At 36.9% G+C, this 16,418-nt stretch overlaps 2 protein-coding genes across 4 annotated transcripts in view; one reads left to right on the top strand and one right to left on the bottom strand.

Annotated features, from left to right (window-relative positions):
• CCPG1 (cell cycle progression 1) overlaps positions 1 to 7,183 on the bottom strand; it is a 41,298-nt gene extending 34,115 nt beyond the window's left edge. For 2 of the 3 annotated variants that reach the window (XM_030318128.1, XM_030318129.1), the window contains exon 1: positions 7,032 to 7,108. The gene's annotated coding sequence lies outside the window, so the exon portion shown is untranslated. Of the gene's footprint in view, positions 1 to 7,031 lie in introns of all 3 variants that reach the window. The other variant, XM_030318130.2, reaches the window with a different exon arrangement.
• Positions 7,184 to 7,257: 74 nt separating this feature from the next.
• On the top strand, positions 7,258 to 14,671 carry CB3H15orf65 (chromosome B3 C15orf65 homolog). The gene is made up of 2 exons (XM_030318132.2): positions 7,258 to 7,611; positions 14,181 to 14,671. Exons 1-2 carry the CDS (start codon positions 7,594 to 7,596, stop codon positions 14,526 to 14,528), a joined length of 366 nt encoding a protein of 121 aa, XP_030173992.1. The 5' UTR covers positions 7,258 to 7,593; the 3' UTR covers positions 14,529 to 14,671.
• Positions 14,672 to 16,418: the final 1,747 nt, after the last annotated feature.

Below are 16,418 nucleotides of genomic sequence, written 5' to 3'. Positions count from 1 at the left end.
AGGCTTACTGGCTAGAATGGTCAGGAAAACCTTTTATTTGAAAAAGACTTAGAAAAAAAAAAAAGAAAGAAAAGAAAAAGGAAAAGACTAAGTTTCTGTAGGACTTTTAAACTGTTACAGCCGATAAATCTTGCAACGTATTTTCAGCAAGCAAAGGCCAAAACTAAGTGGCTTTCCAAAAGCATCAAGGAACAAAAAATTTGACAGGCAATTCTGAATATGGAACTAAATGCTGGCTATCATTCTGGATGCTCACAACACAGCACAGAAGCTTCCCACTGTTGATGCAGAAGGTAGAGGATCAAAGAGACGCAGAAATACAGCCACTTTCGTATAAAATATTTCCAAATTAAAAAAGAAAGCAAATTTCATTGTTCTCCCTATCCTGCATCCCAAAGGAAAAAACTCAGTTTTTGCCAAGTTGCATCATTCAGGAACACAACCTCCACATTCATAAACATGATGTTACAAAAGACTTTCAATGTCATCTTTTGTTTCCCTTGTAAAAGATAAGCATTATTAATATACAGCTTCTTAAAACTTTTAAGACCACCTGGTAAAATAGGGCTAAATATTTAAATGTACAAAATGAAACAACAAAAAATATCAAAGAAATTGGAAAACAGCTTTATAATCCAGAGGTAAAGATGATCTTTTTCTGGGGCACCAGGGTAGCTCAGTCGGTTAAGTATCCAACTCTTGATTTCAACTCAGCTCATGATCTCACAGTTCACACAAGTTTGGGCCCCGCATACAGCTCTGTGCTAACAGTGCAGAGCCTACTTGGGATTCTCTCTCTTCCTCTCTCTATGCCCATTCCCACTCAGGTTCCTCTCTGTCTCAAAATAAATAAATGTTAAAAAAAAAATTATCTTTTTCTAAGATTTACACAAAACCCAGAAATTGTAAAGGAAATTATATAAAAATATACACTTGTTTGCCAAAAGTAACTATATGTAAAAATGAATGATATACTGGGAAAATATCTGAGACATGTATGCAAGAGTTTTCAAAACACTTCAAGTGCACCAATAACCAATAAGAAAAAAGGTTAAAGCACTGAGTGGAAAATTTAGCAAGTAACATGCTCAAGCAATTTTTAAAACACATAAAGTAGTGTAAAAAGAGAAACAAGATTATTTTAATGCCTAACAAATTAACAAAGACTAAACAGGTTAGCAGGTTGGATAAGATATCGGGAAATAGGCATTGCACACAGGGGAAGTGTATACTGTTATCTTTCAGTGATGTTTTTAAAGTTTTAAAAGTAATCTCTACATCCCATGTGGGGCTTGAACTCATGATTCTGAGACCAAGAGCCGCATCCTCTTCCAACTGAGCTAGCCAGGCACCCCTCCTTTCACTGATAGGCAGAAAACCTGTGACCCACCAATTCCATTTTATTTCCTATTTATTTCATTTCTAGGAATTTATCTGACAGAAATGCTAACATGAGTATGAAAATATATACACAAGGGGCACCTGGGTGGCTCAGTCAGTTAAGTCTCCAACTTTGGGTCAGGTCATAATCTCACAGTTTGTGAGTTCCAGTTCCACATGGGGCTCTCTGCTGTCATCACCAGGCTTGCTTTAGATCCTCTGTCCCCCTCTGTCTCTCTGCCTCTCACCCACTTGTGTGCGCACATACACACAAGCTCTCTCTCAAAAATAAACATTTAAAAAATTGTTTAAAAATTAAAAATATATATATACACACGTGTAAGAATGGTTGACGGAATAATTTTTACAATATAAAATTAGAAAGTAAAATGCCCACCAAGAACGAATTTATTAAAATTAAAATTTATAGCATCTATAATTAACACAGCCAATAAAAGATCAAGTAGATCAACATGCCTTGGCATGGAGAGGTATCATTAAAAAAAGCAAGACAGAATAATATGTATAACAAAATGCTATTTATATTAACCTATGTGCGACATTAAAATTTCAGAGTATCTTTCAAATCCAAAAAAATTAAAATTATATGTAATATATCTGCTAAATTTTCAATGACCATTATTACCTTTATAGTCAGCAGAAAATAAACACTTTTTTAAAATGAAAAGACAAACCCAATTTTAAGCATAGTATATGACTGATACAAATCCAATCATCTTCTGGATGACCAGCTTCTTCAAAACAAGTTAAAGGGCTTAAGGGAGTCATAGAAAAATGTTTACTATCTGAGGTATGAGAAGTTTACTGTGGAAAACTGACACTAGAAAAGACAGCATTACTCAGGGCTTTGATGAGTCCACAGTGCAATAATTATACCATTAAGATGTGGGTCCTATGGCTGCCCTGACTCTTGGTTACTATATTCATCATGTGAGTGGATGCAAAGATAAACATAACCGATCTTTGTAAGTAACCCTCTCCTAGTTCTAATGGAATGGAATTTCATTTAAAACACTGAAATCTATCACTAAAAATAGGTATCTGGGAAAAAATCTAGAACAGAGTAGTAATTTCACATTATCCACACCCAAAAAGAGGCACTAACACTGTTACATACAGCAGAGTACAGCAGATTAACCTTTGGATCTAGAAAATAAATTCTCTAAGAAGTGAATCAATACACAGTTTCTTCACAAATTTCCTTCTATGATGTAACATCCCTCAAACAGGGAAACAAAAGCAACTACTGCCATATTCAAAGATAAAAGTATTCTATTTTTGCCTCAATCTAAAAGAAGCCACACCTTTGATAAAAAGTTTGAAATGAGGTAAACATTATGAATTCAAACTTCAAACACTATGATGAAATTAAGATGTCTGTTAGCATGTAAACATTGCCTTCACCAGTATTCTCATTCTAAGAAAAAAATCTGAGATTGTTATGTCTTAATTCTGGAAGAGCCCAAAAGAGCCAATAAATACATAAACTTGACCAGGCTCCATACTCACTTGGGGACCATGAGCCTCTGGTGGCCCCTTTTTCCCTTTTATGAATAAATACATAAATAAAACTGTTGGGTTTTGTCTTTTTGTTCTCCTTTATTCTCAAATTTTTTAAAAAATAATTTATTTTTGCTTGTTAAAAAATAAATATTCATCATATATCTATACTTTTTCTTTAATTTGTCCTAATTTTATGAAAAACAAAGGGATTTTACACTTTTCTTGTTTTCCATTTTAAAAAATATAGAATTAAATATACATCCATTGTTACTTTTTAGTAGTAATATTAGAAAATATTAGTAAAGATACTGAGTTATCAACTAATCATATAAACAGCTGTTAACAACCCAGGATACAAAATGTATTTCTTTGCCTTTCACTTTCATATATATTTACTTACAGTCCTTAAAAAGTTTCTAAAAGACTTTTTTGCTTTAATATTCTATATGTCCATCTTACTGAAGTTAATCTCAAGGGTCAGATGCTATAATAGGCAGTGCTGATTTCCCAAGAAGGTGTCTAAGCTGTAAACTATTTCTGAAAGACCAAGGCTTACACATGCAACGTATCTCTCAGAGGACCTACGATTTCATATACAGTGTAAGCTCACTGTTATGAGCCTGTTATGAAATCAACTTAAACCAACATTTTAGAACATTAAACACATTTAGAGGATTAAAAACAGCCACTTCCTACTGTTAGAAGTTAGAATGATATGATGTGCAATTAAAAAAAAAAATCAAAACCAAAATTAAAAGCCCAACCATAAAAGCACACTAAAGTTTCAGGACCTTTAATGCAGAAGAGTGCAAAGTCACAGTCAGGACAAGGGCCAGGTTTCCTTCAACCTAGAAAAAGCCAAAAGTTCTACCAAAATATCAAAGTAATACCCCATTTGACATTTTCCATCAAACTTCCCTGTCAAAAAATACATTATCACATTATCATCACACTTCAAATGCATAATATATTTTTATGTAAATGTTACTTTATGTAGACCAATAATACTATGCATGCATAGATCACTCTGCCACTTACAAAGTAATGTCTTTTTCATATCTGATTTAATCTTCACAAATACCCTAAGAAGTAAGGCAACCAGCTATTATGTACAATGTACACAGGGAAACAAAAGAGATTCATAAATTACGTGCTCAACATCATTAAACATCCTGACTCCCAATCCAATGCTCTTTTTACATGTCATCACATTGGTAACATGAACTAGAAGGTTTTAGGGTTGTGATTTATGGACAAACACTAAAGAAAAATTAGATTTCTGATTTACTGTAATGAAGGAGGAAAATCTTTGACTCACTTTACTCATTTTTTAATACTTCCTTCAGAAAACCCTACTGGCCCTTCTTTAAACACACACCAGAAGCCCTTTTTTAAAAAAAGAAAATCCCTAAACTTACCAGTTAACTGCAATCCTTCTCACATTATAGGGCTAAGTTTCATCTTAGAACTCAAACTGTAAACTTTTTTCAAGTTTATCTGATGCAATACATTGGACATATCCTTTGAAACACATTCATATCTCTAAATTGTTTTAATCTAGTCAAAACTGTAAAACTGCCACAAGGAAGTTCTTGAAAATAGAAGTTATCACATACATTATGGCAACTTCCTCACCTAACCACACATAACATGCAAACAATCCAGCCTCTAGTAGTTCTGCATTGTTAGATGAGTCTGCATTTTCTGTTTTAAGATATCCTGGGCTTAACAGGCCTTGCTGCTGTGTCCATGTTCTTTACATGTCAGAAACTACTGCTCTAGGATCTTAGCAGTTCATACTCACCTAGCTTTTTTAAATGTTTATTTAACTTGGATAAGAATACAACTACACAGTCTAGACTACAGTACCGTGGAAGCAGTTAGTAACTCAAACATGTTAATCAATTATGTTTCTTATGTCCAGTACATGGACCCAAATATCTAGTAAGATATTGAGGCAACACAATACACAAAATATACAAAATTAAAAAGTACAAAACAGTGAAAAAGATTTGGAATTTGAGGAGGAAGCAAAGCTCCAAAGAACAACAATCTAAGGAAATAAAATATGACTACTATAGCTTGAAAAACAAAAAGCTTTAGAATGGAGCTTTTATTAACAGTTAATGGACACTTGGAGTTGAGGTTAAATCTCAATTTTTCAGGACCGATCACTGCAAACATAGATAGAATATTCCTATAGAAGACCAATGTGACCCTTTCCTTATGACAGAAAACCAAATGTGGGCTAAATAATGTGCTTCTTATCCATGCATAACAGACATATCCATAATAGAAAATAAAACAAAAGTAAGCATAATCCAAAATATCAGACATATTAAACATAGTACTCAAAGTGATTCAATGAAAACAAGCTTTAAAAGCCCACATTTTGTTACTGTTTAACTTCTTTATTTCCACTGGCAAATGCTTACAAATAATAAATTCAAATTTTCCCTATCTCCAGATCTTTTCAGATTAGTATGCCCATCTTTTGTCACCTGATAGATTTACAGGAATAATCAAGATTGTACTGCCTTAACGCAAGACTAAGCACTTCTGTCGTTGATTTTATTGTAAAAAATGAAAACAGATTTTAAAAAAAAAGATGACATGTACAAATAATAAGAATTATTGTCATATGTGAGGGGTTTTTTTCCTTTTAATCCACCTAACGCCCCTTCTGCACAAATAATTTACATTCAAATTGTTACTCATATAGTCTGTGGATGCAATAGCAGGAGCTTTGTGTATGTTTTTTGTTGTTGTTTATTTGCTTTTTAAAGTAATGTTTAAAAGGTTAACTGGAATTGCTGCTTAATTAATTTTTCCATAGAAAATTTGGAAAATACCAGAAAGTATAAAGAAAAAGTCATTTGTAGTTTCACCATCTACTCACTTTTACAACTATCCTTTGAGCTTATTTCTGATCACTTCTAGCTTTACAGTTTACACAATTAGAATTATACTATTTTCTAATCTGTTTTCATTTAAAAAGTAGTATTTCCCACATCCCTGAATATTATGAGTATGATTTTTTAATTGCTTCTTTAATTAGAATCCTATTCTTAGTGTAAAGGGTTAAAAATTATGCTTAAAATACCTTACTCCCGTCCTTCAACTTTACGATGAGAGCTCAGCAAAGAATAGTAAACCATTCACACTAGCGTTTAAGGTGGGATAAATTAGATCCCTCTGAGAAATGTGGGACCTATTAAGATTCAAACCTTAAACTATGAAGCACTAACAAGGATTTCAAGCGTTATCCAATGGATGTAACCTTAGCGGAGGAGGCAAATCTAAAATTCGCAGGACTCAAGTAGTTACCTTTCTTGATACAACAGAGCCCCACGTCGTTTCTACATAAAGCAATTGTGAAGCAGTGCAAATTTCACCCACTCAACAAAGTACCCTAATTGACTGAGTTCATTAAAATTGGCGCTCCCAATGGCAGAGCTGGATTCATCAAACAGAGATAAATATGTAACGCATACAAGGAATTGTGTGGACAGCTGCTACAGGGGAGTTATCCATTAGGAAGACCATACTACAGTGGGTTGGTGGATGGGGAAGAGGGTAAGAAAGGATATCTGACCACTGTCAGCCTGGCGTATAAGCAGAAATCTCAGCCGCATTATTTAATATTTAATCTTTCTATTCCTGGCATCACGGGGCTCAAACGTCACCAAAAAAGATGGACCGAATGAAAAACCCGGCCGGGTGACGCACGTAACATCTTACCATATGGATGCTCAACAATCAAGACCGAGAAGCGCCCCAAGCCAGCCCGGTGAAGGAAGGAGTGTCCCCGGGTTATAAACTACCCCACGCCCCGGACACGCCGTTCGGGTCTGCCAGCGGGCATCTGAGGCTGCAGGACCTCGCCACCCGACGCCTCAAAGGCCGGCTCAGGCCCGGGGGGCTGCGGACTCGCGTTCCGGGACCACGCGCGCGCCTGCACACACCAGGCTCCAGGAGTCGGCCCCCGCCGGAGCAGACCCCAGTCCGAGCAGCCCCAGCCTCACAGAAGACCCCGCCTCTGCCTCCGGCAGAAGAGGGTGCTGGTCAGGGCCCGGACCGGTGGCCGCTACTCCTCTCCCGGGGTCCCAATCCGCCCAGGGCCGTACCTGAACGAGCAGTGCCACCTCCGCCCGACTGCGCTGACTGTCGCGGTGGCGGCGGTCACAGCTCCGAGCACAGTGACGCCTCTCTTAAAAACAACAACCTGCTCGCAGGCGTCCGCAGCCGGGAGGTGGTGGCCGGCGGAGCGACGCAACGCATGCCGGGACTCGTAGTCCCGCCTGCTCCTCATGTCGGGCACCGGAGGAGGGAAGAACTACGACTCCCGAAGAGAAGTGCAGCCCGCCGCTGCCAGGCTGCAGGAAGCTAGGCGGGGCATCAGCGATCCTCACAACATCCGGGCCCCGGCGCTGGAGAGGCGCCGCGGCCGGTTGCTAAGGAGACGGGCTGCTCTTACCACTCTAAAGGATTCGCGGTTTCACCCCGAGAGCTACTCCTTGGATTAGGCGGATTAGTCGGTACATATTGATTCAGCCAGCGGATCACGTTCTCTTCGCTGCTTTAACTGGATGTAGTAAAAGGCCGCGTCCCCTGGATGCTCGCTGGTCTTCTTACCATCCGCTGCGGGGAAAGACTACGTTTGCCGAAAAAATAAGGAAGATACCGAGAATGACCGAGTACGACTGGGTGGGTTTGGGCAGAGGGCTGAATGTTTTTGACGGCTGGTACTCCTTGCTGTAAATTTGAGCATCGCCCCCGCAAAAAAAAAACCACACCTTTTTAGGCAACCACTGGGCTATACAGATGTAATTGTGCATTGCATTGAGCCAGAATTGCCTCTGAAAATATAAAAATGATTGGGGATGGTATGCAACTCGTACCCCATTGCAAACTGTGCGGTGATGGCTGTAAATGAGAAAAATGTACCTTGTTAATTTTACATTCTTACACTGTGCCTTGTTCAAAAGGGATAGGACCAAAAAAAGGATATGTTGCCCTTGTGTTTACTGTTGGTGGAAGCAGTAGAAAGTTAAGGTTTAAGGTTAAAGTTAAGGTTTTGTCCCTCAATTGTGGCAAAAAAAAAAAAAAAAAAGATTAACAAGGGAGATGATGGGCCTGGGCAGAAAGAAAAAGGTACCCCAAAATTTGACTTTTGGAGGGTTTTTTTATTCGTTTGCTTTTGGTGTTGCTCTAGTTAACATCACTTGTGACACAACACCAAAAAAGAAAACACAAATTTTAATTTTACAATTACAGCTTCCATAAAGGGCATTTTCGTTATCTCAATGACTTATTCTTATTTATCTTTTTTTAAATGTGCATGTGTTTATAATGAAGAACTTTGAAAAGTCACAGTGGCTTGACCTTCTGTAATTCCAGGGGAGACTGAAAAGTACATTAGTGAGAAAGCTAATATCTATCTATAGATTTTTATTCTTTTCAAGGCAATTTCACAGTGTAATTTTAAGACAATTTTAGAAAAATCATTTACAATTTTAATTAACCTTTTTATCCTTAAGTAATATTTGCTGTGTAACCTGGCAGAGCATTTAAAATAATCCTTTTGTTATTCTTTGTATGAGGCTGTATGTTTTTAATTGTATCTAGTTTGAACTCTATATTTTAAGAATATCAGATTTGAAGAGGGTGAAACCCAAATAAAACTACAGTGAGGCCATGAATAAAGTAAAAGCCATGAATGTTTTTTTTTTTTTTTAAGATTATTTATTTAGTTTTGAGAAAGAGACAGCAGGGAATGGGCAGAGAGAGAGAGAGGAAGAGAAAGAATCCCAAGCAGGCTCCACACTGTCAGCGCAGAGCCTGACTTGGGGCTTGATCTCACAAATGTGATCATGACCTGAGCAGAGATCAAGAGTCAGTTGCTTAGACTGATTAAGAGTCAGAGGTCAAGAGTCAGACTGAGCCACCCAGGCACCCCTTGAGTATTTTGTTTCTAAGTCTATAAACATTTGTTAATTATCCTGGAAGTCTAAAAAGATTTAGGTAGACACTTAACATTTCCACATTGTGTGGTACAAATTATGCCAACAAAGTTTGTCTTCTAGTTTGACTGGATTTGGTTTTCTGTATTATATTTTGGGCCAATGATCAGAATTTAGTAGCAGTTGATTTGATGAAAGAGTACTCTGTGACTGAGGTTGCTATGGGCAACCTGACTGGGTGTCCATAAAGTATATTAGGGTTGCTACTGTTTCCTACAAGTTACAGGGCAGCCGCCTTCCAACTAAGAAGCTTTTCCTGTGCTCCAGAAACCTACACACTTTTTAAAAAAATGTTTTTAAATTCATTTACTTATTTTAAGAGAGAGCAAGCATGAGCAGAGGAGGGGAAGAGAGGAAGAGAGAGAGAATCCCAAGCAGGCTCCACACAGTCAGCATAGTGCTCGCCTTGGGGCTCGAACCCATGAACCAGGAGATCATGACCTGAGCTGAAATCAAGAGTCGGAGGTTTAACCAAGTGAGCCACCCAGGCACCCCCAGAAACCTACACATTTTGAGAAAAGCTGACCTGTTGAGATACCATAGGATTCTGGTGACTTGCTATTGTCCAGTCTACTGTGGTATTTTTAAAAAACACTAATAGGCAGTGTCACAAAGAATAAGTAGCAAGATCTGATGAGGTCTACTTCTAGGTTTGCCAGCTTCCTGCAAGATTATGAATATACTGGGGCACCTGGGTGGCCTAGTCAGTTGAGCATCCGACTCTGACTCTTGATTTCAGCTCAGGTCATGATCTTATGGTTCATGAGATCGAGCCCCTCATGGGGCTCTGTGCTGACAGAGTGGAGCCTGCTTGGGATTCTCCCTCTCTCTGCCCCTCTCCTGGGATTCTCTCTCTCTCTCTCTCAAAAAAATTATGAATATGAAGTATTAGTAAACTGTACTATACAGTTTATATATACTATACAGAAATGCAGAATCTCTGCCCTACCCCAGACCTGAGTCAGAATCTACTGTTTAACCAGATTCCTGTGTATTTCATATGTACATAAAAGTTAAGAGAAGGACTGTACAATGTAGTGTTATTAACCTGTAAACTTTAGAACTGAATTCTGGAACATCATCCATATGCACTGAGGTTTATCTGAAAGAAATGATAAAAACTGATTCCATTTATATCACTTCAATTGTATTTCATTTTATCTCCATAACCACAGGAACTATGGCAATTTTGTTTTGTTTTTTATTAATTTATAGATGATACATAAACAATCTCCTATTTAACACAACCTTTAAAAATCAGAGTTACAGTACCCTGTCAACTACCATGAAGTTATTTAGATATAATAATGTAACTTCCTATCTGGAAGGATTTAGATCTTACATGTTCCAGAAGCTGCCAAATATTTTTATTTTTTTATTTTTAAACTACCAAAATTTTTTGCCTATTTAGATACCACAGAACATACTTATTAACTTATTATAACTTATTAACTTGTCACAAATAAAGGGCCTTATCATGAGTAAATATGCATGTCCCTTTATGCTTTTTGAATAACAAAATCACTTAGATCTGTTAAAAAGAAAACCTGGGGCCAAGGTGGAATCACTTGCCCCCAGGATAGCAAACCAAGACTTAATTGCAGTTTAAGCCACTCCATAAGAGGAATTTAAAACCAATCAATCTGGAATTTTATAGTCAGCACCAATCAGGTGATCTGTCACCTTGGCTCACCCTCTCCCTCCCCAAAGGAAAATGAGGTAATCTGCATGATAAAACCCTCTGTCCTTTCCCCTAAAGGAAGGTGACCTTGCCTGAAACAATCTTTTCTTTTGCTAGTAACTTATCCTTCCTATGAAAACCTTCCATTTTGTACCACTCCTCAGAGCTACCCACCACTTACTTGATGGGATGCTACCTGATTCATGAGTTGCTTAATAAAGCCAATTAGATCTTCAAATTTACTTTGTTGAATTTTGTTTTTTAACAGTTGCTATTGCTACATTTGGAGGGTCCTGATATCTGAGTCCTCAGATTAGAAAACAACCATCTAATCCAGCTCCTTCATTTTATATTTATAGACAAGGAACTTGAATCCTTGTAAAATAATTTCATCAGTCATCTAGCTATTAGTGCTAATATCAGAACACAGAACTGGTGACGCCTAAGAGGTGCTCTTACAACTCTTGAAGCAAAAGGTACACAAGTAGCAAGTTTCCCAACTAGTCTGTTGGGAAATAAGCCATGCAGGTATGATTATGGCCCTCTCTCTACCCACACTCCTTTGCCTATCTCCCAGAGGCCTCTTTATTTTTTTTTTCAACGTTTATTTATTTTTGGGACAGAGAGAGACAGAGCATGAACGGGCGAGGGGCAGAGAGAGAGGGAGACACAGAATCGGAAACAGGCTCCAGGCTCTGAGCCATCAGCCCAGAGCCTGACGCGGGGCTCGAACTCACGGAATGCGAGATCGGATCGTGACCTGGCTGAAGTCGGACGCTTAACCGACTGCGCCACCCAGGCGCCCCTCCCAGAGGCCTCTTTAACTCCTCACTATGGCTTAGCCACAACTTTCATAACATCATCTAGGGATCAGCAGCTTAAGCATCTCCTGGGACTTTGTTAGAAATGCAGAATCTTTGCCCTACCCCAGACGTGAGTCAGAATCTACTGTTTAACTAGATTCCTGTGTATTTCATATGTACATGAAAGTAAGAGAAGGACTGTACAAGAGAACACTACTATGGATAAAGGACTTCTAGTTTCAGATAACTTCTCCATGTTATTAGTAGGTAGTAAAGCACTACTAAGATTTTGTTCCTGATGAGACAAGTTAAGAAAGAAACAGGCCTTAAAGGTGGCTGGGTCAGTAGTAGCTGGAGGTTCCAATGAGATAAATATTCATAAAATAATGGTCTAATTCCCAAGAGCTGAGCAATGAAGTTTTTCTGAGGCCAAATATTAAAGTCTTTCAGCTCAAGATACCAAGACAATAGAACAATAACCAAACACTTCAGACCTTTGTCAATTACAGTATCAGTCTTTAAAAAAATGAATAGTTAACCTGGAGAACTTAAGAAGAAAAAAAGAAGACCAGCAATTTCATTTCTAACACCTATGTTTGCAAAGGGAAATTTACAGTAAGAAAAAGGCTTTTCCCTTTATTCAAATACAGCAGCAAAACAAGTGCTCTTGGATTGGATTTTCAGGAAGACCCAAGAGTTCTCAAAATTAAAGAAGCTCTTCTGAAAAGTTACTTTGCCTTATGAATGTCATTAAAACAGGCACAGCATGAGAACATAGTATACTACTTTGTGATACTACCTCATTTTATAAACTATAAATTTACAAACTTTACAAGTTCTGTGGGATAAATGGAGTCATTAGATGATAATTAAAAGAACAAATAATCCAGGCTCTCTTATTTTACAAGCAGGAAACTGAAGCATAGAGAATCAGACTTACCCAGGTTCTCACATTCCTGGCAAGTCCAGGAGGCCAGACCCAGTATTCCAGTGCTCTTTTCACTAAACTTGATTCAGATTTTTAAATCCCTTATTCACAGAAAAATACTTCCAAAAAGTTTATTAAGGGCTCTCTTCAAGTAGAACATTAATAGTTGACTGAAAAGTTGATTGAATATGATTTATAGTACTGTTACATAAAAAGGTAGCTTTTAAGCATGTTATTATGAGGAAAAGATTTTAACTCAGGTTAATTTCAACTTGTAGCGCCTTTTTATTTTTCAAGATTATAACCAGTCACAAGTACATCTATTTTTTTTAATGTTTATTTATTTTGACGATCACTTCACATAATTAAGGTTATTTTTGTGGCAAGAACATTTAAAATCTCTCTTACCAATTTTCAAGTATATAATATAGTAATGTTAACTATACTCACCATTCTGTAATTAGATCCCCTGAACTTATCCCTCTTATAACTGGAAGTTTGTACTCTTTGACCAATATCTCTCCATTTTCCCCCATCACCCATCCCCTGGCAATCACTATTCTGTTGCAATCAGTTTGACCTTTTTATTTTTAAAAAAATTTTTAAGGTTTATTTTTGAGAGAGAGATAGCAAGCAGGTGAGGGGAGAGGAGGAGAAAGAATCCCAAGCAGGCTCCATGTGGTCAGCACAGACTCCGATGTGGGGCTTGAACTCATGAACCGTGAGTTCACGACCTGAGCCCAAGTCAGCCCTCAACCGACTTAGCCACCCAGGCACCCCTCAATGAGTTTGACTTTTCTAAACTTTTAAATTAATATATATGTGACAATCTAGTATTCTTTATCTGACTTAGTTCATTTAGCATAATGGCTTCCACGTTGTCCGAAATGGCAGGATTCCAAATCCTTCCTTTTAATGGCTGATTAATATTCATGTGTGTATGTATACATCAGAGTATAGTATACTACATCTTTAGCCATTCATGCATTAATGGGACACTTAAGATTGTTCCCATTTCTTGGCTATTGTGAATAGTGCTGCAATGACCATGGGAGTGCAAATATCTCCTCAAGATAGTGCTTTCACTTCTTTTGGATATATAACCAGAACTGGGATTGCCGGATCACATGTTAATTCAATTTTTAATTTTTTGAGGAACCTCCATACTATTTTCTATAGTGGCTACACCAATTTACATTCTTACCAATAGTGCACAAGGGTTCCCTATTCTTCACATCCTCTCCAATATTGTCCAATATTTTTGACACTAGCCATTCTAACAGTGAGGTGATATCTCATTGTGGTTTTAATTTGCATTTCTTTGATGATTAATGATGTTGAACACCTCTTCAAGTACCTGGTGGCCATCTGTGTGTTTTATGTGTGAAAAATGTCTATTCAGGTCATCTTCTCATTTTTTAATCAGATTCTCTTTTGCTATTGAGTTATATGAGTTCCTTGTATATTTTGGATATTAACCCCTTATCAATATGGTTTGCAAATATTTTCTCCAATTCCGTAGGTTGTCTGTTCATTCTGTTGCTTCTTTTGCTATGCAGAAGCTTCTTAGTTTGATGCATTGTCATTTGTTAGTTTTGCTTTTGTTGCTTATGCTTTTGACGTCATATCTAAAAACTCTGCCAAGACCTAAATCAGAGCTTTTCCTCTGTGTTCTTTTCTGGGAGCTTTATGGTTTTAGATCTTACATTTAAGTCTTTCATTCATTTTGAGTTAATTTTTATGAGTGGTATAAGACACTATTGTGTTAAGTTTAATTTTGGTGGGGTTTTTTTCCCCCAAAATTTTATCATTGACAATAACTTTATATCTTTATATTTTAGGACAAGAAAAGTGCTTCAGCTTCAAATTCAGACACAGAAATGAAACCTGAACAACTTCCCCCTTGTGTGAACCCTGGAAATCCTGTGTTTTCATGTATGTTGGACCCAAAGACACTCCATACAGCTACCTCACTATCAAAACCTAAGATGATTATGTACAAAACCAGTTCAAGTAATTATGGTGAATTTTCACCTATGCCACAGTTTTTTCCCTGCAATTATAGTCCAAAGGAACAAGTATTTTCAAGCCATATCAGAGCTACTGGATTTTATCAAAATAATACTCTAAACACTGCACCTGACAGAACCAGAACCCTTGATTTTCCTAATTTTCAACACACTCTATGAAAATATATTCCTGTGTATATTTAAGAGAAAATATACTCAGGAAAAGTGAGTTCTAAATCTAAGGCTAGAATACCGAATTTGGACTAGAAAAGCATTTGAATTAGTTAAAAGAAAACTTTTAAGAAATAAAGCATTTGAACTGATAACTGAATGACAGTGACTTCTTCTTAAAATGTGTTCAAAATAGAATAAAAGGTGGATGCGTTTTAGTACAAAATAGAATAAAAAGTAGACACATTTGGTACAATATTTAGTACATATTCTCCAAAAGTTTCAAAAGGCTTTAAGGATCTCACGTGTCCACTGAATATATTTAACAAGACAAAGGAACACAGGAGCACTAAGAAAAAAAATTGAATTAAGGAAGACTGACCAGTAATTTCCCAGTTTTCTGTTATTTCAACTAATGGCTTAGAACCTGGGGGAATGAATGTTAGTTTCCACTGCTCCGCTGGTAGAAGAGAGGACCTGCTATTCATTCATTCATTTGGCAGGTATTTATAGAACACTTGCTAATGACAGTCACTAATGCAAATGGAACACAGAAATAAAAGACAGTACCTTTATTGTTTCAATGAGTAATATTTTAGGGGAATGAGATTAGCAAATCAATAAAATGTGATAATTTATGTAAATTTTGCAAAAGGTCTTTCAGACACAAAGACAGAATTGCTCAAATTGAGACCAAGGACATCAGGAGAAGCATCCTGGAAAAGGTAAAACCAAATCAAAGGAAAGATCAGTAGAGGAAGAAGAAGCAATACGTAGAAGTACAAAGATGTAAGAGATGCAGTACTTTTTTTATAAACGCAAATAATTTGATATATCCTTAACACAGTGTAAGCAGTGGTGGATGACAGACTATTCCTTAAACTATGTAATTCCACTGTATACAGAGATTTATTTATTTCAGCTGCCATCTGTTGAAACCACACTTGAGTCTGAGTACCTTTAATGAAAAAAATCACGGCTCTTATGTTTCCCTATTAGTGTCAGATTCAGGATATTAACATCAATTAAAAAATAATCTTGAGTTGCTAGGGGATCAGAAATTTGTATCTTCTATTTATAAAAAAAAGGTTTGATGTGAGAAAATAGTTCAAACTCTGCCTCATAAGATTTTTCCAAACACCTCAAAACTTATTTGATAATGACATAAAAAGAAAAATTAGTTTTGTTCACCTCCTCTAAAACACCAAAAATCAGGGCATTGCACAAGATATTGAGGTGAATACTGCAAATTAAAAAAAAACTTGAGTTTAGTTGCCTTTTCTCCACAAAATCTATACAACCTATTTTCCCCCTTCACTGTAGGTACTCAATTTGTGGCAAGTGAAGTCAATTTTTTAAAATTTAGAATCTATATATTAACCTAAAGATTCTTACTATAGCAGGTGGTTAGGCCCTTTTTTGTTTGTTGCTAAAATTCTCAGGTAGGATGAGTATCTCAGAATCAAGCACATTGTCTGGAATAGCCACTATATAGTCATTTAGTGCCTGTTAAAGTCCAGGGATTTTCTAGGCACTAAGAGCATGTCCTCATGGAGCTTAGATTCTCGTAAATTCCAGTAGGGAAAAAGAGACCAAAAAACATATGTATAGAGGGGTGCCTGGGTGGCTCAGTAGGTTAAGTGGCCGACTCTTGATTTCGGGTCAGGTCATGATCTAACGGTTCATGAGTTTGAGCCCCATGTTGGGCTCTGTGTTGACAGTATGGAGCCTGCCTGGGATTCATTCTCTCTCTCTTTCTCAGAATAAGTAAATACTCTCAAAAAAAAGTATAGATATATATGTGTGTAAGTACATATATATATAGGCATATATTTACATTTACATACATGTATAAATGTACATATATAAATGATGTATACATAGTTACACATAAATATT

The sequence above is a fragment of the Lynx canadensis genome, chromosome B3 (assembly GCF_007474595.2).
Source record: "Lynx canadensis isolate LIC74 chromosome B3, mLynCan4.pri.v2, whole genome shotgun sequence".
Lineage (NCBI taxonomy): Eukaryota > Metazoa > Chordata > Mammalia > Carnivora > Felidae > Lynx > Lynx canadensis.
Note: the sequence above shows the minus strand (reverse complement) of the source record. Positions and strands in the feature narration are given on the sequence as shown.